At 36.3% G+C, this 24,150-nt stretch overlaps 1 protein-coding gene across 1 annotated transcript; it reads right to left on the reverse strand.

Moving 5' to 3' along the window:
• Positions 1-1,619: 1,619 nt before the first annotated feature.
• htr1fb (5-hydroxytryptamine (serotonin) receptor 1Fb) lies at positions 1,620-23,584 on the reverse strand. The gene is made up of 2 exons (XM_051108656.1): positions 23,408-23,584; positions 1,620-3,194 (listed from the first exon to the last, which is right to left on the reverse strand). The coding sequence occupies exon 2, from the start codon at positions 3,172-3,174 to the stop codon at positions 2,059-2,061; it is 1,116 nt and encodes a 371-aa protein (XP_050964613.1). The 5' UTR covers positions 3,175-3,194; positions 23,408-23,584; the 3' UTR covers positions 1,620-2,058.
• Positions 23,585-24,150: the final 566 nt, after the last annotated feature.

The following is a 24,150-nucleotide window of genomic DNA, read 5'->3' on the forward strand; positions in this document are numbered from 1 at the left end:
ATGGGTGCTCAAGTCCATGCCCAGGTTTTTGTTGAGCCACTGCTTCTGTTTAACTGACGCTGCCTTTAAGTGTACCTGGAAAAACTTCTCAAAATTTGCCTCAAAAATTCATTACATATCACAAGTCAAGATGGAAACAAAGTTAATTTTTACAATTAACTCAAATGGCTACATCTGAATTCAAAATGGTATGTGATCTAAATGCTTTCTATTATACTACTTAAAAACACTTTTTTTTTTTAAGAAAATGATGGATCAGTCATGAGCTTGTCACTACAACTTTGTAACGCTATTGGTGCAGTTTGCATGTTTTGCCTCTTTACGTGGGTTGTGCTCCTCAGCGCGGATGAATCTAATGTTTTGAGGAGGTGCGTGTGTGGGCTGTCAGTCAACGCACCAGAGGTATTTACTGTAGGGGAGCTTTATATATATATATATATATATATATATACACATATATATCCATATATATCCATGTCCAGTGTCTGCTCTATTTTTCTCTAGAAGACAACAAATTTTTGAACTCTTTTAAACCAAACTTGGACTTTCTCAGAAACTCTTGTTTACCAATGTGAACACCTGCTGTTATCCTCCTCTATTTTGTTGTTGTTCCATCACTTTAGTTATGTTTCTACTGTGAAACAACGCCTGGGACAGTGTTGCCACCTTGTAGAACAACTGATTACTGCAAAACAAATTTAATGCACATGTGCAACCTGTGCTTGCAAAGTACACTGTAAAAAAACAGTTTGAGTCAACTTAAAATAATTTGTAACCTGGCTGCCTTAAAATTTTAAGTTCAGTCAACTCAAAAAAAGTTTGTTCAACTTGAAATGTTAAATTATACTAAGTGACAACTTAGATATTTGAGTTGAATCAACTTAAAATTTTAAGGCAGCTGAGTTACTTACCCATCTGTTAAGTTTAGCAAACACAAATATCTAAGTTGTTACTTAGTACAACTTAACATTTCAAGTTGAATAAACTTATTTTAGTTGACTGAATTTTAAGGCAGCAGGGTAACAAATTATTTTAAGCTGAAAAAGAGAAAAGTGATTATTACATTTTAAACATGGATATTTTTCTTACAAGAACACATTGATTCACTACAGAAGGCCTTTATTCACCCCCTGGAGCTATGTGGGCACTTTTTATTGTGGCTGGATGTGCTTTATTGGACTTCTTTTGGACTGTTGAACAGAAACACTTGCCCACTGCCATTATAAAGCTTGGAAGAGCCAGGAAAATTTTGTATGAATGTGCGATCAAAATAACTTTTAAAATGGTTTCCTTTAAAAAAAAAAAAAAAAAAAAAAAAAAAAAAAAAAAAAACAGATATATGACATCATCTATAATAAAGATCAGTGTTTCCACAATGTTTTAAATCATCACACCTCTTCCACCACCACAACTCAGAAACCTCTGTATCATTTAGAATTACTAAAAATGCCATTACGATAAAGGTGGTCCTGAAACACGAACATGCAATCCAAAGCCCTTCACTAGCTGCACTGTGAAAGGTATTCCCACTGTCACACTTTTAAGAGCCTGCAAAAAATTGGTAATTGACAAAGCATTTAATAAAATATACTAAAATGAAGATTTCTATGTTTCAAATTTTTATTTTGTCAGTACACATCAAATTTTCAATGGCTGTTAATGAAGAAAAAATATTTTGGGATCCAGATGGTGTAGTTATGATACATCAGTAGGGGCTAACTGGACCATGCTAACCAGCCAAACTTTGCCCCCATGGTGGAGTTGATTTACATCACATTTGTGCACCAGACGCTTTTTCATTTTATATAAAATCCTCAATTTTAAAATACTGAAATCTTTAAGTGGAGTAAATGAGTTGGTTTTTACATGCATTCATGTACCAAAGTATTCACAGGCACTATATAAACAATATACAGTTAAAATGTCTCTGAAAGGTGTGTAATTTTTGCAGAAGTCCACCAATTTACAGTATGACAGGACTGTCATTGTAATTTGCAGCTTTAAATACAAAGTTTTGTCATTTGAAACCACATCTTTTTCTTTCCTTCTTAGTCAGTTTCACAGAATGCTGGTGCAGCAGAGAGGCAGAAGTCTTTTAAATGCTTTCTTAAAGTCCTCATTAAAGATGGTGTATATTAGCGGATTGATGAGGGAATTGAGGTACCCAAGCCAGGTGAGGAAATCTGCAAGCACAGCGGAAGTGCTGCAGGTCGGGCAAATATTCACAATTACCTCCTTTAGGAAGAACGGTAACCAACAAATCACAAAGGCTCCCAGGATTAGTCCTAACGTCAAAGCCGCCCGTCTCTCCCTGGCCCCTGGGTTCCTACGGACCTTGATGAGATTACCTGATGATGAAGTAATACGCATCCTTTCCCCATCTGTCGATGGATCCGAAAATGACTTCTCGACTGGGCAGAATGTGTCAGGACTGAGGGCGATGTCTTTATCGGAGCTCATTCCAGGAAGCATGACGCTGCTCACTGTCTGTTTGACCAATCGGCTGCTCCCTCGACGGTTACGCAGAGTCTCCGCCGCCTTGTAGATCTTGTAGTAAAGCACCAAAATGAGGGCCAGTGGAATATAAAATGCTCCAAAAGTTGAGTAGACAGTGAAGGCCACATGGTCATGCTCGATCAAGCAGTCCATGACTTCCCTCTCCCCATCTTTGTGTTCCACCGGGAATTTCCTCCACACTAAAGGTGGTAAAGACACCAGCACAGACAGTGTCCACAGGGCTAAAATGGTTATGATTGCTCTCTTATACGTGCGTTTCTGGGAATACGCCACGGCATCGGTAATGGCGCGATATCGATCGAGCGCAATGGCGGCTAGGTGTAAAATTGAGCAGGTGCAGCACGTAACATCAACACCCAACCACAGGTGACACACGATTGGACCGAGAACCCACGACTCTTCTGCAATGTACACAATGCTGACGGGCATTACTAGAACAGCTACTAGAAGATCTGTCACAGCTAGAGAGCAGATGAGGTAGTTGGCGGGTTGGTGGAGTTTGCGGGTGATCAGGATAGCTGTGATGACCAGGGAGTTGATGGCGGTGGTCGCCACTGCCAGGAAGGAGAGAGTCAGGGAGAGGAGGATCTTACTGGGACTCATCCTGCTGGCCAGAACATCAGAGAGATCCACAGATGAGCAGTTGATGGGGTCCATGGTGAAAGTACGGTTGTGAGCTGTAAGAGATGGATAAAGAAAAAGTATTAGTGAGAGCAGAACTCATTGCCGTTAGAACAAGAGAACATGTTGACTTTGACAGCAATTTACACTGATATCATGAGGTGTGAAATTAAAAGCATGTTTTCTATCAACGCAAGTCTTAAATCAGTCAAACCTTGATCTAGAGGATTTGTGTTAACCTCATTATTTTAGTGGGTATTTCTAGAACGTATTTCCCAGGTGTTTATATTTATTAAAACCATAGCAGACAGATTTCAAAACAGATTTTAATCTCATTAAAGGTTATTTATTATATAAGAAGATATAATAAAGGTTATTTATTATATAAGATCATACTAAAACTGACATAGAAACATTAATTCATGTATGTATGTATGTATGCATGCATGCATGTATGTATGTACAGTGTTGGGGAGTAACTAGTTACATGTAACGACATTATGTAATTTCATTACAAAATAAATGTAACTGTAATCTGTTACAGTTACTGAGAAAAATGTGTAATGGGCAAATCCAGCATTATGGATGTGACATTTTGCATTATGGATGTGACATATAAATGCTTAGAGAATGTATATGTTACCAATATACTGAACCATCTGTTTATATTTTAATAAACCCTTGTTGATAGAGTCTAAACATAAAAAAATATCAGTCTATGCACAAGTTTTCTATGTCAAAAAAAGGGAAATAACCATGCGTTATGGATGTGACAAAAAAGGACACCATTTTAGGACACTTCCAAATTGCACTGACTGCTCTAAAATATGAAACACCAATGCTTGATTTTATGGTGGCTGCGCTTTAAAATTATAATCTTAGTTCAAGTGATGAAGGATTTTGAAAAGTAATCAAATGTAATCAGTTACATTACTTTAATGAAGTAATCAAAACAGTTAAAATACTTATTACATTTTAAATAGGGTATCTTGTTACCTTTCAAAAGTAACCTTCCCAACACTGTGTGGATTATTCCTGGGATTCTGTAATATTTCAGTCCCCGAGAGTTTCTACATTGGTGGTTAGAGCTGCAAAACGATTAGTCGTGATTAATCGATTCAAAATAAAAAGTTTATATTTACATACTATATGTACTGTGTATATTTATTACGTATATACAAATGCACACACATATATGTATATATTAAGGAAAAATATACTAGATTTATATGTAAAATATTTATTAAAATATAATATAAATCATATACAAGTGTTTACATAAAAATACATACAATACATACAAATATTTTAATATATGCATATATGTGTGTGTGTGTGTTTGTATGTGTATTTATATATGCATAATAAATATACACAATACACACACATATACTGTAGTGTGTAAACAAACTTATTCTGAATCGATTAATCGTGACTAATCGTTTTGCAGCTATAGTGGTGGTTCACCAAAATTAATTGTTGAGCGTTTTCACAATACTTCACAGTGCCCTAATTATAGTAAAATAATTATTGCATTTTAATATATTTTTTTGTATAAAATAATGGGTAACACTTGGTGTCCATAATACGGAGTAATTACCTAATTAAGTACTTAGTATTAGCTGTTGTACTGTAAAAAAAAAAATGTACTTACCATGTAACAAAGTTATGGAACAGTTAGTAATTACAGATTGTAATTATGTAGATGTAATAGGCAGCTACTGTTACACATATCGTCGCCTTAGAATGATAAGGTTCTATCTGCATTCTGAGCACTTTTTAGATATTTAGCTTAAAAGTTTTTGCGTTCCATAGACTTCTGTAGATAAAACCATTTTTGTTTTCTAAAAAAAAGGCCGAAAATGTAAACAGCTTACAAAAGAAATATCACATAATGTAAATATGTTGTCACAGAATAAGAATATGTGAATAACTCAATTTTGACAGAAATGTCAAATAGAACCTTATAATTCTAAGGTGACGATATGTAACAGGCCGAGTCTGTTACACGGCTACTTAAGTACAATCTTGATACGCTATTTTAAGTAGCTTACGTCTGTATAATATTATGTAATTGTAATGTAATTATAAAAGTATTACATGCATTTAAGCTGTGTACTGGTGGGTTAAATCAAACTAAGGTGCAGCTGCACTGTAAAAAATAAAAAAAAACACAATTTGTTGAGTCAGCTTAAAATAATTTGTTACCCTGCTGCCTTAAAATTTTAAGTTCAGTCAACTAAAATAAGTTTAGTCAACTTGAAATGTTAAGTTGTACTAAGTAACAACTTAGATATTTGTGTTTGCTAAACTTAACATATGGGTAAGTAACCCAGCTGCCTTAAAATTTTAAGTCGATTCAAATCAAATATCTAAGTTGTCACTTAGTATAATTTAACATTTCAAGTTGAATAAACTTTTTTTGAGCTGACTGAACTTAAAATTTTAAGGCAGCCAGGTTACAAATTATTTTAAGTTGACTCAACAAATTGTTTTTTACAGTGTGGATAAGTTGTACAGTATAGATACACATGAAGTACACTTAAGTACAATTTTGATACACTTTATTTTAAGTAGCTTATGTCTGTGTACATTTTTAATTACGTTGTATAAAGTGTGCAACACTTATGTAACAATCTTTTGGTTACATATGTAGCTGTGTAACAGACTCAGTCTGTTACGTATGTGTAAAAGTAGCTGCCTATTACATCTACATAATTACAACCTGTAATTACAGGCTGTTCCATAACTTAGTTACATAGTAAGTACATTTTGCTTCATGTAAGTACAATGGCTACTACTACGTGCGTAATTAGGTAATTACTCTGTATTATGACACCTTAAAATAAAGTGTTACCTAAAATTATTAACAAAATGTGCATAGTGTCTATAATTGTTGCCAGTAATGTAAGCATTTATTTGTGTTTCTATCGTGAAGAATATTTTTCGGAAAAATTGCAAGATATTTTATATATATATATATATATATATATATATATACACACACATATATATATATAAAATAACTGAAGCCAAGACTGATAAACAAATAATTTCAACAATTACTGTGTGAAAAGTATTTAATCTCATTTTCAAACATAAGACTGTCCCTCAGTTGTGGCACAATTGTTGCCAGCCATGAAAAAATGTTTAGCACAACAAAAGAGTTTATTCTATTTCAAAAATTTTCAGAAATGACAATAAACACAAAACATGATTTCATGTTAAGAAAAAAAAAGACAGAATTATTCTGTGATATTCATTATTATTGGACAAATTAAATAACCGTTGAAGTAAGTCTATTTCAAATGTACACTCAAGCCGTCTTTTTGATACTGTTTGCTCTGCAGTTCTCAAGGTGTCAAATTTGTGTGCTCGTCCCCTTGTCCATATTTACCACCTCTTATGAGCACAAGACGGTTTTCAGCATTACACGGCACGTTTAAAAATATGCGGGGTACATTACTTAAAAGGTACTTATCACTTTTTAGTTTTCTGTTTGGGGAAATAGGATTTATGCTTATGCATGCCAAGCTAGATGAAAGCATCTTAAAATGTTTACTATTTGCGTCACTCCTGGTGAAGCTGTAATCTGGCCTGGCAGTAAGATGCTGATAACACTGAAAGACGTTGGTGCTGCACTGTCAATCTAATACGCTCCACACAAGTTCAGTGATTCATTTTTCACAGTGCAGTGGAAACACACCAGTGAGCACGTTGACTGCTCAAAAAGCTGGAAATAGATGGCCAACCCTGTCTTTCTCAATGCCAAGCCATGCTAGTCAGTGTGATCAAATTAAGAAAATCCCAGTTAGCTATTTTCTCCTGCCAGCCACACTTCTCACTTCCTACAGTTGGTTAGAATAGGATCAGACTGTTCCAATCAGGCTGTTTAAACACTATTAGCACTCTGCCCTCTAATGATATTTTTAAGATTTAAACCTTTATTGGCACTATAAATACAGCTGCTTCAAATACATTAAATACATTGCTTCAGCTACAAACACTGGCTCTGGTTCAAAAAGTAGTGTGCTGCCATGCTGTCTGTTTTTTTGCCCTTTTAAAGAATGAAGTCACCAATCTAAAATGCTTTTCATATACATCATACAGGTAGTGCTCCTCACACAACATGCATAAAAGCCTCAATTCAAAATTGTTTCTAATAGACTCTTGTATTAGCATGTTGCTAAGCTAATACTTTGATAACGTTGCTTTCACACTTAATTCCAAACTAGTTCACACTGTATTTTGGGGGTCCTAACTGTTCAGACTGGCAGCTTTTTACCACTTTCTCAAGGGCAAATGTTATATACATACATAGCCTATATTACATCTCTGTATATTAAATATTTTGTCATATGAAGTACAAACATATATGAAAGAAATTACAAGTTAATACAATTTCATTTATTAACATATCTAACCCATACAAATACAGTTGAAGTCAAAAGTTTACATACACCTTGCAGAATCTGCAAAATGTTAATTATTTTTACCAAAATAAGAGGGATCATACAAAATGCATGTATTTTTTTTTTTTTAGTACTGACCTCAATAAGATATTTCACTTTTATATGTTGACATATAGTCAACAAGAGAAAATAATAGCTGCATTTACCGTTTAAAAGTTTGCATACACTTGATTCTTAATACTGTGTTGTTACCTGAATGAGCCGTTTTTTTTTTTTTTTAAATGAAAGTTCATTATGACTCCCTTGTTTGTCCTAAAGAGTTAAACTGGTTTTTCACCATTTTTGTGTATTTTAACCCTTTCCATCAATGACTGTATGATTTTGAGATCCATCTTTTCACACTGAGGACAACTGAGGGACTCATATGCAACTATTACAGAAGGTTCAAACACTCACTGATGCTTCAGAAGGAAACAATGCATTAAGAGCCAGGGGGTGAAAACTTTTTTGAATTTGAAGATCAGGGTAAATTTAACTTATTTTGTCTTCTGGGAAACATCAGTATCTTCTGTAGCTTCTGAAGGGCAGTACTAAATGAAAAAAAAAAAAATGATATTTAGGTAAAATAAGAAAAATGTACACAAATTCATTCTGTTCAAAAGTTTTCACCCCTGGCTGAAAAGCATCAGTGAGCGTTTAAATCTTCTGTAATAGTTGCATATGAGTCCCTCAGTTGTCTTCAGTGTGAAAAATGGATCTCAATCATACAATCATTGTTGGAAAAGGTTCAAATACACAAAATGCTGAGAAACCAAAGAATTTGTGGGACCTGAAGAATTTTTATGAAGAATAGTGGTCAGTCTAACTTTTCAGGACAAACAAGGGACTCATGAAGAACTATCACTAACTAAACAAACAAAAAACAACAGCAACAAAACACAGTATTAAGAATCATGCGTATGCAAACTTTTGAACAGGGTCATTTTAATAAATTCAACTACTATTTTCTCTTGTGGACTATATGTAAAAATCTTTTATTTGAAGTATCTTATTCAGATCAGTACTAAATAAAAAATAACATGCATTTTGTATGATTCCTCTTATTTTGGTCAAATAATTAGCATTTTGCAGATTCTGCATGGTGTATGTAAACTTTTGACTTCAACTGTTTTGACATATATATCATGTACATGTATCTAAAACCTGTTAATGCATGTTGATATTATATGAGTAAATATAAAAGATGGAATTGTATTTTGGCAAATGCACCTCAGCTCACCATGACCAATTGTTTTTACAGGCCTCATAATGCATTCTGGGATTGCAGGTGAAGCTGCCATGGAATCAGGTTAAAATAAGATATTTTAGGAGGCAGAATAATTATGCTACCCACCGTTTGAAACAACCTTGATGCACTTATAATGCTTTAAAACGCTGTCAACAGAGACAGCTCACAAAATTCTTAAAGCGTAGGTTAAGCTGAATATCAGATTAGCAGTAATATGTACAGCATTGTGCATTTTCAAGTGTACAAATTCACTTTAATTTTAATCTTTATCCAACATTTACTCACAGTAATATAAAGTATTAATTTCTTGAGTATGTAAAACAAGACATTAGACCTTATTTTGGAAAATGATTATTTCTTTACAAAGATAAAAGCCATATTCTACTAAAGAAAACAAATCACAGGATCCATAGGTGTGCGTCGATAGGGACTATATATCTCACACCAATAATTTCTTGATTTACAGTCTATTAAAAGTATTTGAATATGTGATATGCCTTGAAGGCTTTTAAATCCCTGCCTGGGTTACCTGCTACATGGCAATTCCTTTTCTCTGAGAATCCCAGAAGACCAAAGGTAATTGCGAGAAGTTTCAGTGAATATATAAGCGTTGGAAGGTCTCACAGTTCCCTCCCAAATGGCCTATACTTTGTTAATTCATTGAACACTAATATGGTGCAGCAGATTTGTCACTGCTTTGTTGGTACTGAGGCTTCATCAGCCTTGACACATGTTCCCAGTGTAAAATAGCAAATCAAAAACAAGTAAACAAACCTGGTGATTCAGAAAACATGTGAAAACTTTGGAAATGATTAATTTTGTTAGGCTTAGTGAGGGTTGGATAGAAAATATGTGTGAAATGTGCTTTTTTTCCCCCAATGTATTTCCAATGTGGATGCTCTGAATGAAGGTTTGTAACATTTAATGCAAAACCATGTGATGTATTTCCAAGCGAAACAGGAAATTTAAAGAATGTAGGGCGAGATTTTATTTTATCTATTTTTGATTTGATTGGCTCATGAGAAATTGTTATTTTTCAAATCAGAATGAAGCCAGGTGGTCGGAGGGGAGGGGTTGAAAAGTAAAAGGGATTTACTGATGAAAAACAGCCGAATAGAAAAGTCATTTCAGAGCAAGAGCAAGTTATTACATTCTGATAAAAGATCTCAAAGCAAATGAATTATGCACAATAACACCAGCACTGTATATTAAAAAAGTAAATAGGGTCAATTTTGATTTCATACTGGCACCCCACCATTTCTTATCCCTTTTTAAAGTCGGAATAATGCCCATGGTGGATACCTGACTGCCTAACTGTTGGGGTTGGGAGATATACTTTAACTAGAATTTAGCCAAGTGCAATATTTACAATAAGTGTTTGATCACACTTTAGATTAGGGACCAATTCTCACTATTAATTAAGGATTAAAGGAGTTGTTCACTTCCAGAACAAAAATTTACAGATAATGTACTCACCCCGTTGTCATCCAAGATGTTCATGCTTTTCTTTCTTCAGTTGTAAAGAAATTATGGTTTTTGAGGAAAACATTTCAGGAATTATCTCCATATAGTGGACTTCAATGGTGCCCATGAGTTTGAACGTCCAAATTCAGTTTCAGTGCAGCTTCAAAGGGCTCTAAATGATCCCAGCCAAGGAATAAGGGTCTTATCTAGGTAAACGATTGGTCATTTTCTAAAAATAAATAAATTAATTAATTAAAAAAAACGTTTTAACCTCAAATGCTTGTCTTGTCTAGCTCTGCGATGTGCATACATACTCTGTGTAATCGGGGTCAATACAGTTAGGGTATGTTGAAAAACTCCCATCTCATTTTCTCCTCCAACTTCAAAACCGTCCAACATCGCTGTTTTACCTTTTTTGTAAAGGGTGTTTGACCTTCTTTGCATGTTCACATTATAAACACTGGGTCAGTACTTCTGCACTGATGTAGGACTAACTTATTTTCGACTGAAAAAGGAGAGACATGAACATCTTGGATGACATGGAGTGAGTAAATTATCAGGAAATTTTAATTAAGGAGTAAACATCCTTTAAGGGATCTAAAATATGGTCACGTAAAATAAGGTATTAATATGTGCTTCATAAGTATTAATAAACAGCCAATATGCTAGTAATATGCATGGTAATAAGCAATTAGTTAACAGTGAGAATTAATCTAGAAAAACTTAAGTGTTGGAACTAAATGTAAATAGAAATTAGATGCCATTTATGCAAATAGTTACATGCTATTTGTACTTGTACAGTGCAATAACAGTACACAATAACATGTTCAGTGTATATTTATTAAATTCATAAATGGATGCTGCCTGATTCAAACCTTATTGTCTCTGTCCCTAAAGCCAGTCAAACTTTATTTTAAAGGTCCAGTTCTCGCAATTAACAAACCATTAACTACAGCGTTTGCCTCAATAAACTCCTAATTTGCTGCTTATTAATAGTTAGTTGTCACGTATTGTGTGAGGAAGGGGCAAACGAAGACTAAGGTCAAAGATAAAGTCTTTATTATATTCCACAGGTAAATCCAAAACAGGTAAATCCACAGCAGCAGGGTTAAACCCCGCATACACTGATGAGATAAGACGACAAACACTGAACTGAATGCAACTTACAAAGACAGGTGATTACGATGAACATAATTATGGCACAGGTGATACAAGGTTAACTAATGATGATAAACAAGGACAGGAAACAGGAACAACCAAATATGGGACAAGAGGGAGAAACCAACATAAACAGTCCACAGGGGTGTGACATTACTACCCCCTCCCAGAAGGCGTGACCTTGTGCTGTAGAACAAAACAAAAACAAAGGAGTGTATGAGGAGGCTCTGGCGGAGGACTGACTCCAGCGACAAGGACAACAAACAAAGTCCAGGGTGGTGACGGCTGAGGGAGGAGCCAAGGAAGAGACAGAAGGATCCAGGGCAGATCCGACGGACGGAGGAGCCAGACAAGACCCAGGCCGCAGCTATGATGGTGGCCCACGGCAGAGCCGACAGAGAGGAGCCATGGTGGAGGAAGGACTGACGACTCCAGGGGGGCGACCGACGGCGGCGGAGCAGGTGGTTGTGGAGCCAGAGGCAGAGACAGAGAGCCGATGATCCTGGGCGACACCGAGGATCCAGAGGGCCAAGACGGAACCCAAGGCTCTGGCAACTGAGAAGAAGGTCGGAGATCTGGAGGTCCACAGCGGAGCCAGAGCGACAGAGGACTGGGGTGGAGCTGGAGAGAGGGAGGAGCCCAACAGAGTCGGTGGGACAGAGCGACGAGGCACAGCCAGAGGAGTGGAGTCCTGAGGCAATGGCGTGATAACGACCAACCAAGGCGGAGACGGAGGGACGAGGAAGCCCGGTGGAGCTAGTGGGCCGATGTGCAATGGTGGAGACGAAGGAGCAGAGAGCCGGGGTGGAGCCGCTGGGTCAGAGGGCCAAGGCGGAGTCCAGGACTCAGAGGCTGGAGGCGGAGATGAGGAATCCTCCAGCCATGACACCGATGGAGACTGGCAGACCCACGGCGAGCCCACCGCACAGGTGGTGGGCTGAGGGTGAGCAGCGAGGCTGCCAGGAGACAGTGGTGGTGGGACTGAGGCAACTGGGATGATAGGAGGAGATAACAGAGAGAGGGAGGGTGGGTGGGAAATCCTGGCAGGCAGGTAGTTCAGGGCAGGCAGGAAGTTCCACATATATATCCTTAGAGAAATCAATAAAATCTTGTTCCATATTTAAACCCTCAGTGGCGGTGCAGTGGGAGGTGGTGTCCTCAGCACCCTCACACCCCACTGGAACATCCACCGTAGCGGGCATTGTGGCCGGCGGTCTTGACTCGGGAACGGCCGGTGGGATGGTTCTGGATTGGGGCCGGACACTCTCCAGACACCAGAGGATCCCTTCCCTCAAGCTTAGTCCTGTGGTCTCTGGGAGGTCCACAGGGTGGTTGTAATAGCGGCTCCTTCCATTTTTTCTGTCACGTATCGTGTGAGGGAGGGGCGAATGAAGACGAAGGTCAAAGATAAAGTCTTTATTATATTCCACTGGTAAATCCAAAACAGGTTAATTCACAGCAGGAGGGTAAAACCATGCATACATTGAGCAGACCGGACGACAAACACTGAACTGAATGCAACTTATAAAGACATGTGATTACGATGAACATAATTAAGGCACAGGTGATACAAGGTTAACTAATGATGATAAACGAGGACAGGAAACAGGAACATCCAAATATGGGCACAAGAGGGAGAAACCAACATAAACAGTCCACAGGGGTGTGACATTAGTAAGGTAGTTGTCAAGTTCAGGTATTAGATAGGATTAGGGATGTAGAATATGGTCTTGCAGAATAGGTGCTTTATAAGTACTAATAGACATGCTAACTAAGTAACTATATTAACTAGTTATTAGAAAGACTTTTTCCTTATACTAAAGTGTTACCCTTAAGCCTAAGCCTACACCTACCCATAACCCTCAATCATGCTGAACCTACTGTTCAGTAAATTTGTTTTATTAGGTCTAGGAAGGGAGCCACAGTTTTGAGCATGGTGACAATAGGAGCTGCCAGTTTGCCTAATCAATGCGAGGACACCATGTCCAATTTCAATTATAAAGCTATTAAATACCTGTTAAATACTTTATTCCCACTATTACATACATTAAGCACTTTATTTACACTGATATGCGATTGGAAAAGGAAGAATGGGGTCGGAAAAGGCCAAATTAAAACGTGAATCATCAAAAGTCCTTCCTCTCCACTCTACTGGTTCTTTTGTAATGTAGTCTGGCTCAAGCAAAATGTTAGGCAGAGTTAATGTAATTGCCTTTGCCAATATGATGGGTTATTTGCACTTAGTGTAAACAGACATTCTGTAAAATGCATTTCCTAATATTTTCAGCCATTTACAAAATGAGCACAACAAAACACAATTTTCATTTCATTAAAAAAAAGACATAAAAGAGTATTTAGCAATAAACAACATTTACCTACGTAACACACAGAAATTGCCAGCAGACCAGTGGGTGTAATATCTGGGGAAGGGAACAGAGTTTTGGGGCAGAAACAAGTAAAAAACAACTTTTTGTGGTTGCGCTACTAGAGTAGTTTAATGCAGTGGCTGCCGCTAGCGGTAACCAGGTGGGTAAATGGTTACTGCAGTCAATGGAAAAGGACATTTCATAAAAAGAGCAAGTTATTACATTTAGGATTTTTTTTTTCTTTTGAATAGCATGCAGCAATGAATTGTTCACAATACCAAACCGTTCTGAAAGAGCATCACTGAAGTAGCTACACTGAATTTCAATTCCCCCAAAAGAACGTTTTACACATTTAAACTTGCATTCATCCCAAGGTCTGATGTAACCATCTGGAAGTTGTAATTTCACTCAGGACTCACTCATTTTTAACCAAAATAAAGAATTGTGCCTTGGAGTAGGCTACATAAATCTTACGCAACGCATCTCAAGAGGTTATGCGATTCTTTGCAATCTCTGCTTTAGAGAGCAAACAACAACAGACTGTCATGGAGAGATATCAGAACACATTGCCAGATGCAGAATGACTGAAGATCTGTCCTTCTCAAACTTTCAGCACTGGCTGTGCCAAAAAGCCTTCTGGGTGATTGGATGGTGATGGCACATCAGGCTGGTAGCAATGATATTCCTTTAACCCTTAAATGCATACCCCGGGTCTTTAGCGACCCGGGACATCATTCACTACCCTCTCCCTCCTTCATTTTTTTGAGTTTGACATCAGCCTTCTTAGTATTTCTCAATCTATTCTTTATAAACAATATAACAGGAAAAAAAAGAAAGAATATCTGTTTTCTGATTAATTTTTTTGTAAAAAGTGTATAGGGTCACTAGAGACGTGGTGTGTAATATTGTAAAAAAAAAAAAAAAAAAAAAAAAAAAAGTATAATAAAGTATATAGTTCACACGCAACAATATGTAAATATCTTCAGACTCAATACATGCAATTCACCATTGTTCCTCAAGGTGGCACTGTTTGATAGACAATGACGTGATGTTTCACTCATAATTATCGCAGGCATTAAACAAAAGAATATCATATGCAAAAATTGAACTGGCTTGAATGACTTTATTGCAGAGCAATTACTGTACGCAATAAAATATACAAAGCACTGTTATTTGATGGTGGATGTTGTGAATAAGCTGCCAGTGATCAAAATATTGATTTTGAAGTAATTTAAAATGATAGTTATGAGAATATGGTTGAGATTGTAAATATGAGCCAGATTCTGAATGTACTGTGGAAGTGCACTCTGACGATGACGGCGATAGCAAAATTATCTCCTTAAATTGAACCCTTTTAAATTTCAAAAGGTAACAAAATATGCTTTATTTTATTCTTTTGTAACTGTTCTTAAAATATCAAGAGCATTTTTTGCCGGGTCGCTAAAGAGCCAAATATGTAAGAATGATTGGCGAAACATTCATGCATATAAGTTTATCTGAATATTTACTCACCAGGTCATTCAAGATGTAGATGAGTTTGTTTCTTCATGGCAACAGATTTGGAAAACTTTAGCATTCCCTTGCTCACCAAACGATCATCTGCGGTGAATGGGTGCCATCAGAACGAGAGTCCAAATAGCTGATAAAAACACATTAGTCCACAAGTAACCCACATGACTCCAATCCATACAATCTTGTGAAGTAAAATGCTGTGTGTTTGTAAGAAACAAATCCATAATTAATGTGTTTAATGTCAAACTGAGGTTAAAATAAATGGCTAAAATCCAAGTATAAATATTGCTTTCTCCAGTGAAAAAGTTATTTAGTCTAAATCAGGAGAAAAGTATGCATGGATTAAACAGTTTTAAACAAATATGTTCTTTGATTTTGATCCGAAAGAACAACATTGAACAGATTTTTTTTTTTTTTTTTTGAGGAACTGGAGGAAGCATAATTGTGGATTAAGGTATATTTTGGTCAGAACTAAGTGTTTAAAATGCTTTTCCTCATGTATTTTTACTTCATACGATGTTAACTGATTGACTGGAGTTGTGTGGATTACTTGTGGATTATTGTGATGTTTTATCAGCTGTTTGAACTCTCATTCTGACGGCACCCATTCACTGCAAGATGAGCACATGAATGCTACATTTCTCCAAATCTGTGCCCATGAAGAAACAAACTCATCTACATCTTGGATGGCCTTAGGGTGAGTACATTTTTAGCAAATTTTCATTTTCGGGTGAACTATTACTTTAATACTGCTCAAGGCACTACTACACTATCAAAATTCATGCCTTGGGCATAAAGAACAAAGAGTAGAATTAGATTCAGCCTTGTGCAGTGGAACTGCCTCTAAAACCTGCTAAATAAAGCCATGGTGTGGATGTTTGTACACATAGGGCCACCTGGGTCACCTACAGATGTCATCTGATCTTGATTCAGGTGTAAGTCAACAGATGGAATGCTTCTGGGCACTGAAATGTTTATGGGCATGATCACAAGATCATTACGAGGCTGTCTGACCACATGGCCTCAATCAATAACGTTGCACTCTCCTGAAATGAATTGGAAGCGCATCGAACACAGTCTTGTCCTTCACCTTCAGAAACAAAGTGTAATTGCTTTAATTTGCGTAGCTGATGGTTCTCAATGATGTCCAATTTATTGGAGTGTGTGAGGTGCTAAATAAGATTTGTGACCCTGGACCACAAAACCAGTCATAAGGGTAAATTATTTTAAATGTAGATTTATACATGATAATAATTAATAAACGTTCCATTGATGTATGGTTTGTTAGAATATGACAATATTCAGCCGAGATAAGACCATTTGAAAATGTGAAACCTGAGGGTGCAAAAAAAAAATTAAAAATGCTGAGAAAATTGCCTTTAAAGTTGTCCAAATGAAGTTCTTAGCAATGCATATTACTAATCATAAGTTCAGTTTTGACATTTTTACGGTAGGAAATTTACAATATATCTTCATGGAATATAATGTTCACTTGATATCCTATTGATTTTTGGCATAAAGGAAAAATTGATCATTTTGACCCATATTTTTGGCTATTGCTGCAAACATACCCATGCTACTTAAAGGAGAACTCCACTTCCAAAACAAAGATTCATATATAATGTACTCACCCCTTTGTCATCCAAGATGTTCATGTATTTCTTTCTTCAGTCGTAAAGATATTATGTTTTTTGAAGAAAACATTTCTGCATTTTTCTCCATATAATGGACTGATATGGTGCCCCGATTTTGAACTTCCAAAATGTAGTTTAAATGCAGCTTCAAAAGGCTCTAAATGATCCCAGCCGAGGAAGAAGAGTCTTATCTAGTGAAACGATCTGGCATTTTTTTAGAAAAATAAAAATTTGTATACTTTTTAAGCACAAAAGCTCATGTAGCACAGGCTCTGAGATGCGTGTTCTTGAATGATTTGTTCATTTTGAAGGGATCTTTAAAGTGACTCAGGAAGAACGAGTCGTTTTTCGTATTTGTAAACTGTTGTTCTGGAAGTGGAGTTCTCCTTTAAGGGGTGGTTGATTGTGATTTCACTTTTTTAAGTTTAGTTAGTGTGTAATGTTGCTGTTTGAGCATAAACGATATCTCCAAAGTTACGACGCTGAAAGTTCAATGCAAACAGAGATATTGTCTTTTAAAATGAATGCCTTCAAATATAGCTGGTAGGAACTTACAGCAAGCTACTTCCTGGGTTGGTGACATCACAAACTCTGAAATTTTGGAACATGCAACAAAGGGGGCACTGCTTTAGGGAAGAGGAAGATTTGTTGCCATGCCGCCAAAACTATGCCATTAGCTCATTGGACGGTTTAGCGAATCACAACACACTGGAATAGCTAACCAATCTGACTCCATTGCATATTTCTGTGGGAGGGGCTTTATAAAACCATGAAATCATCAGAGCGTTCATAGGAGAAGGGACAGAGCGGTGTAGAATAAAGCTAAATTATGTGAAAAATAATGTGTATGTTAGAAAAAACCCAGTCAACAACCCCTTTAAGACACTTTAGATGAAATCTAAGAGGTCTCTGACCCTCCACAGACAACAAGGCACAGAAATGTAGGTCATTCTTAAAATAGTCCATGTGATATTTATCCTTTAGCTGAATTAAAACTGTGATTATTTATTTATTTTTATTTATTTATTTATCCAGAACATGGGAACCTCATTTTTGTTTTTAAATTGAGATTTATACATCATCCGAAAGCTGAATAAATATTTATTCCATTGATGTATGGTTTGTTAGGACAATATTTGGCCGAGATACAACTATTTGAAAATCTGTAATCTGAGGGTGCAATAAAATCAAAACATTGAGAATAATCGCCATTAAGGTTGCATATTACTAATCAAAAATTAAGTTTGTATACAGGAAACTTACAAGTTATCTTCATGGAACATGATCTTTACTTAATTACTTAATGCCCCGATTTTGAACTTCCAAAATGCAGTTTAAATGCGGCTTCAAGCGATCCCAAATGCTGTTGTAAATGATCCCAGCCAAGGAAGAAAGGTCTTATCTAGCAAAACGATCGGTTATTTTCATTAAAAAAATACAATTTAAATACTTTTTAATCTCAAATGCTCATCTTGCCTTTCTCTCCATGAACTGTGTGTATTCTGACTCAAGACAGTTAGGGTATATCGAAAAACTCCAATTGTATTTTCTCCCTCAACTTCAAAAATCATTTAAAATCATCCTACTTAGCTGCAGAAGTTCCGACCCAGTCTTTGCAACGTGAACATGCAAAGATCATCAAACACCCTTAACAAAAAAGGTAAAATAGCGATATAGGACAATTTTGAAGTTGAGGGAAAACATGAGATGGGAGTTTTCGACATACCCTAACTGTCATGAACCGGAACAAAAACAGTCCAAGCAGAGTAAGACAAGACAGGTGTTTGGCATTAAAAAGTATACAAATTGTATTTTTCTTGGATGACAAGGGGGTGAGTAAATTATCTATAAATTGTTATTCTGGAAGTATAATCCACTGCATCTTCAGCAGCTCAGATGTCGGGAGTAAATGACGACCACTATGTTCATTATTACATCCAGCAACACAACACCTCAATCGCTCAATCTGAGATATTCTTGTCTAACTTACATCCCTGCTTCGGCATCGAAACAATAGAGGTCGGACTGCTGTAAGGCAGGTCTGAGGTAAGGGGCTCATGTCAATCAACTATCGTGGCAGCGGCATCACACCGACAGGCATCTGTGAATGGCTCGATTTGAAAAAGGGGATATTATTTTTACAGACTAATTTAAAACCACTGCATGGATATTTATCATTATAGGGTAGATGTGTACATACACTGCCAACAAGCATTAATGTTCAAACAACATGTAAAAGTTAACTTTGCATCCGATGACCCCTTTAAGACTGGTTTTGTGGTCCAGGGTCACATTTGTTGATTTTTGTGGGAAAAACCTTTCATTAGGTATTCAGAATTTTTGAATGTTTGCCAAATTTACATATTCTTGATTCAACACACAATCAAAACACCCCAAACCAGCTATTTGTAACAGATGAGAATATATTTAATTTCATCATTCAATTAATTAAGATGAAGACAAATAATTAAGTCGACATACCAAAGCAATTAAATATTTCATTATGTTTCCACATATTTAAGGCAATATTAGAAGATATCACCTCTCACCAAATGAAATAAATAAAAGTAAACAAATCCTCCCTATTCAAACTCATTTATTTGTGCTCCAAAAGCACCCCATGGGAGATTCAAGCAATTATTTTGCTTCTTAGAAGGAATTTCATTTTGTTTTAATTTCACTGTTTATTTGGCTCACGGGATATTTCATACTCCACTACATGCACACAGTCACACTATCAAAACCCTATTCTTCATCCAGTAATTGAATCTCCATTGGGTGTGCATTCAGAGAATTAATGAGAACTAAATGTCAATCATGTTGTGCCAATACAGTGTCTGTCGGTGATTGATATCTTCAGGAAGCAAGCGAGAGGAGTTGGTGTTCTACTAGTCTGAAATCAAAAATCAATGATACGTGGTCAGAATGAAACCTACCGCCATGCTTCATTTTATCAGCCCTGTGAATATCTGTTTGACATTTTGTAGATACCTGCTATATCACTCCACCACCACCTGTGAGGTGCTTAGTCATATAGAGAAAACTACCATAAATCAACATCTTTTTTATTGAAGGGATATTATATTATATTATATTATGCTATATTATGCTATATTATATTATGCTATATTATGCTATATTAAAGTATCTTTATATTATCATCATCTTTTGAATTTTTAAGTTTCGAACACTCATGCAAATTGTAATCAGTATCTTTTTCAATGGCCCTGTATGAACAATATAATGGCTGAAATATAAGAAACGAAATGTACCTGACTGGACCTGAATAAAATATGAGACAACGTAGGGCATCTGGCTATAGGCCAAAGGAGCAGGACAGGCAAAGATAAGGATGGCGCTCAGTCTATTAATATGCACAGCATATATCAGACTCTTCATTCATCTTCAAAACCTCAAAACAAACATCTGAGACAAATTCGTAATGATAATTTGTATTCTCGTGTGCTGCAAATATAGGTCTTTGTGTTCTTTAAAGAAGCTCTAAAATAACATTACAATTTATCATGCATTCAGCCCCAGAGCTGTTTTTTTTGCATCAGAGAGAGTCTCAGCGCAGCTCTAAAAAAAAACTTAACGGGGACCACCGTAACAGCGTCAGCCCTGTTTTTTATATTTTCAAAGACATGTTGATGAATCATCTCTATACTACATTTTTATTGTTTTCTGGGGGAGTATTTTTCCCTGTCTAATCTACAAGCATTCCCCTGGTGTTCTGAATATATACCAGTGGATTTTTATTGTATATTTCCATTCCCTGCTGCTAAAATGCCAGATTTGTGGGGTCCCTTAAAATACTTACAATTTTATAAATACTTTAAAGGGTAATAGTTCACCCAATCAACTGAAAATTCTGTCATTAATTATTCATCCCCATGTCGTTCTAAACCTATAAGACCATTGTTAATTTTCGGGAACACATATTAAAGGAGAAGTTCACTTCCAGAACAACAATTTAGAGATAATGTACTCACCCCCTTGTCATCCAAGATGTTCATGTCTTTCTGTCTTCAGTCATTAAGAAATTATGGTTTTTGAGGAAAACATTTCAGGATTTTTATTTATATAATGGACTTCAACTGTGCCCCCGATTTTGAACTTCCAAAATGTAGTTTAAATGCAGCTTCAAAAGGTTCTAAATCAGGGGTGTCAAACTCCGGTCCTGGAGGGCCGCAGCCCTGCAGAGTTTAGATGCAACCCCAATTAAACACACCTGATCCAACTAATCAAGCCCTTCAGGCTTAATTGAAAACTGCATAGTATGTGTGTTGCAGCAAGGTTGGAACAAAACTCTGCAGGGCTACTGAGTTTGACACCCCTGATCTAAATGATCCCAGCCGAGGAAGAAGAGTCTTATCTAGCGAAACGATCTGTCATTTTTTTAGAAAAATAAAAATGTGTATACTTTTTAAGCACAAAAGCTCGTGTAGCACAGGCTCTGGGATGTGCGTTCTTGAATGATTCGTTCATTTTGAACAGATCTTTAATGTGACTCGGGAAGAACGAGTCATCTCGGGAAGTGATTCGTTCATTCGTGCATACGCACAAGTTCTCCTTTAAAGAGGTGGTTGATTGTGATTTCACTTTTTTAAGTTTAGTTAGTGTGTAATGTTGCTGTTTGAGCATAAACAATATCTGCAAAGTTATGACGCTGAAAGTTCAATGCACACAGAGATATTGTCTTTTAAAATGAATGCCTACAAATATAGCTGGTAGGGACTTACAGCAAGCTACTTCCCGGGTTGGTGACATCACAAACCCTGAAATTTGGGAACATGCAACAAAGGGGGCACTGCTTTAGGGAAGAGGAAGATTTGTTGCCAAGCCGCCAAAACTATGCCATTAGCTCATTAGACGGTTTAGCGAATCACAACACACTGGGATAGCTAACCAATCTGACTCCATTGTGTTTTCTGTGGGAGGGGCTTTATAAAACCATGAAATCATCAGAGCGTTCATAGGAGAAGGGACAGAGCGGTGTAGAATAAAGCTAAATTATGTGAAAAATAATGTGTATGTTAGAAAAAACCCAGTCAACAACCCCTTTAAGACACTTTAGATGAAATCTAAGAGGTCTCTGACCCTCCATAGACAACAAGGCACAGAAATGTAGGTCATTCTTAAAATAGTCCATGTGATATTTATCCTTCAGCTGAATTAAAATTGTGATTATTTATTTTTTTATTTTTTTATTTATCCAGAACATGGGAACCTCATTTTTGTTTTTTGTTTTTAAATTGAGATTTATACATCATCCGAAAGCTGAATAAATATTTATTCCATTGATGTATGGTTTGTTAGGACAATATTTGGCCGAGATACAACTGTTTGAAAATCTGGACTCTGAGGGTGCAATAAAATCAAAACATTGAGAATAATCGCCATTAAGGTTGCATATTACTAATCAAAAATTAAGTTTGTATATAGTTACGACAGGAAACTTACAAGTTATCTTCATGGAACATGATCTTTGCTTAATATCCTAATGATTTTTGGCATAAAAGAGGAATCAATAATTTTGACCCACACAATATATTGTTGGCTATTGCTACAAATATACCCATGCTACTTATGACTGGTTTTGTGGTCCAGGATCACATATATACATTTTTAGCCCATTATTCAAGTTAGCAATGTCTGTCTGCACTTACTTAATATAAATAATAAGTTAAAATTGTTAATAAATAATATAATATTTATAAATAGACCTACATTAAAAAATGAAATAATAAAACACATACACTCTTAAAAAAAAAAAAAAAAAAAAAAAACTAGATGGTCCATATTGGTACATACCTTAACAGTACACATTAGAACCTAAAGTGTACATACTACTACCTAAAAGGTTTACATTTATTTATTTAATTTTAACATTTAATTATTTAGATTCTGAGAGCGTATCTTAATGGATTAATGAAAGCTGAACAACTGGAAACAATTAAACTATAGATACCAATAAGGATGTAGTACACCAAATAGTGCTCAGAAACAGAATATTTATAACATATAAGCTAACATCATATGCAGAACCAAAACCATTTGGGAATTATGGATCCTTGTGCCTATCCTTATGGATACTGTGCCTTCTGTCTGGTTTGAGCAAGAAATTCTCATGGATTCATATACTGCTCTTGAACACTATGTACGTTTCAATTAATAACTGTTTAATTGTTCAGTTATTCAAGTTAGTAAGATGAGATTACATATAAGAACTGTAAATACAGAAAATATATATATATATAAAAATGATTAGAAAACAATGCAAACCTTAATTATAATTAAAAATAAAACACTTCAATAATAAAAAGGTCTATACGTTGGCATCTCAAAAATTCTCTCACTCCAGAACAGCCTACAAATACACCTCAACAAACAGGTGGTTAAAATCTCGTTTGGTAATTTGAGTTAAGTACTTACGTTTAGTGACTCCAAAGAAGAAGTCTTCGCTTCCGCACGATTTCCCTGGATAAAGAATTCCTAACAACTGATGGAACGTCGGTGTTCAGAGCTGTGAGAGACTGCAGTAGTTCAATCCTTCTGATGAGAGCGCGTGCGATTCATCTAATGCGTGGGAGCCGCGCGCCTAGGAGCTCTTGGCAGGTGCTTAATGAGAGGGAGGCACCGCTTTATGATCGAGAGAACAACTGTTCAGCAATTACGACCGAGTCCGGTTTAACGTGAACACGTGATATTTTAATTAGAATTTTCTACTACTTTTTTATTTTTCGTTTAAGCTCCGTCAGCTAAGGGAAACTGCTTTCCTAGTGCCCTAAACAAATTTACAGTGTAATTTGACATACTGAGGAAAGACATAATATATGTGTTGTAGTGATCATTAGGTCCTGTGGAGGATTGGAGGATGCTATCCAAGGTCCTCCGGGGTGGTTCAATAGGCTATGATTCATTTTCAGCCAGGAACCCTGCAATCTAGCTGTTATGTAACCGGTGAAGCTCAGATAGTCAGATCTAAACAAGCAGAACAGATCCCGCCAAATATCAGCACACTCAATAAATGATAGGGTTCGTGCCTCATGACAGCCAGCGGTGCATATTATAAAAATAAACTCTGGTAGGTCTAGAGCACATGGAGGTAATGCATTCTAATATATGTGCATATTTACCCCAAACGAAGATGGAGGGAAGATTGCGTCTTAATAGTG

The sequence above is a fragment of the Labeo rohita genome, chromosome 1 (genome assembly GCF_022985175.1).
Source record: "Labeo rohita strain BAU-BD-2019 chromosome 1, IGBB_LRoh.1.0, whole genome shotgun sequence".
NCBI classification, from domain to species: Eukaryota; Metazoa; Chordata; class Actinopteri; order Cypriniformes; family Cyprinidae; genus Labeo; species Labeo rohita.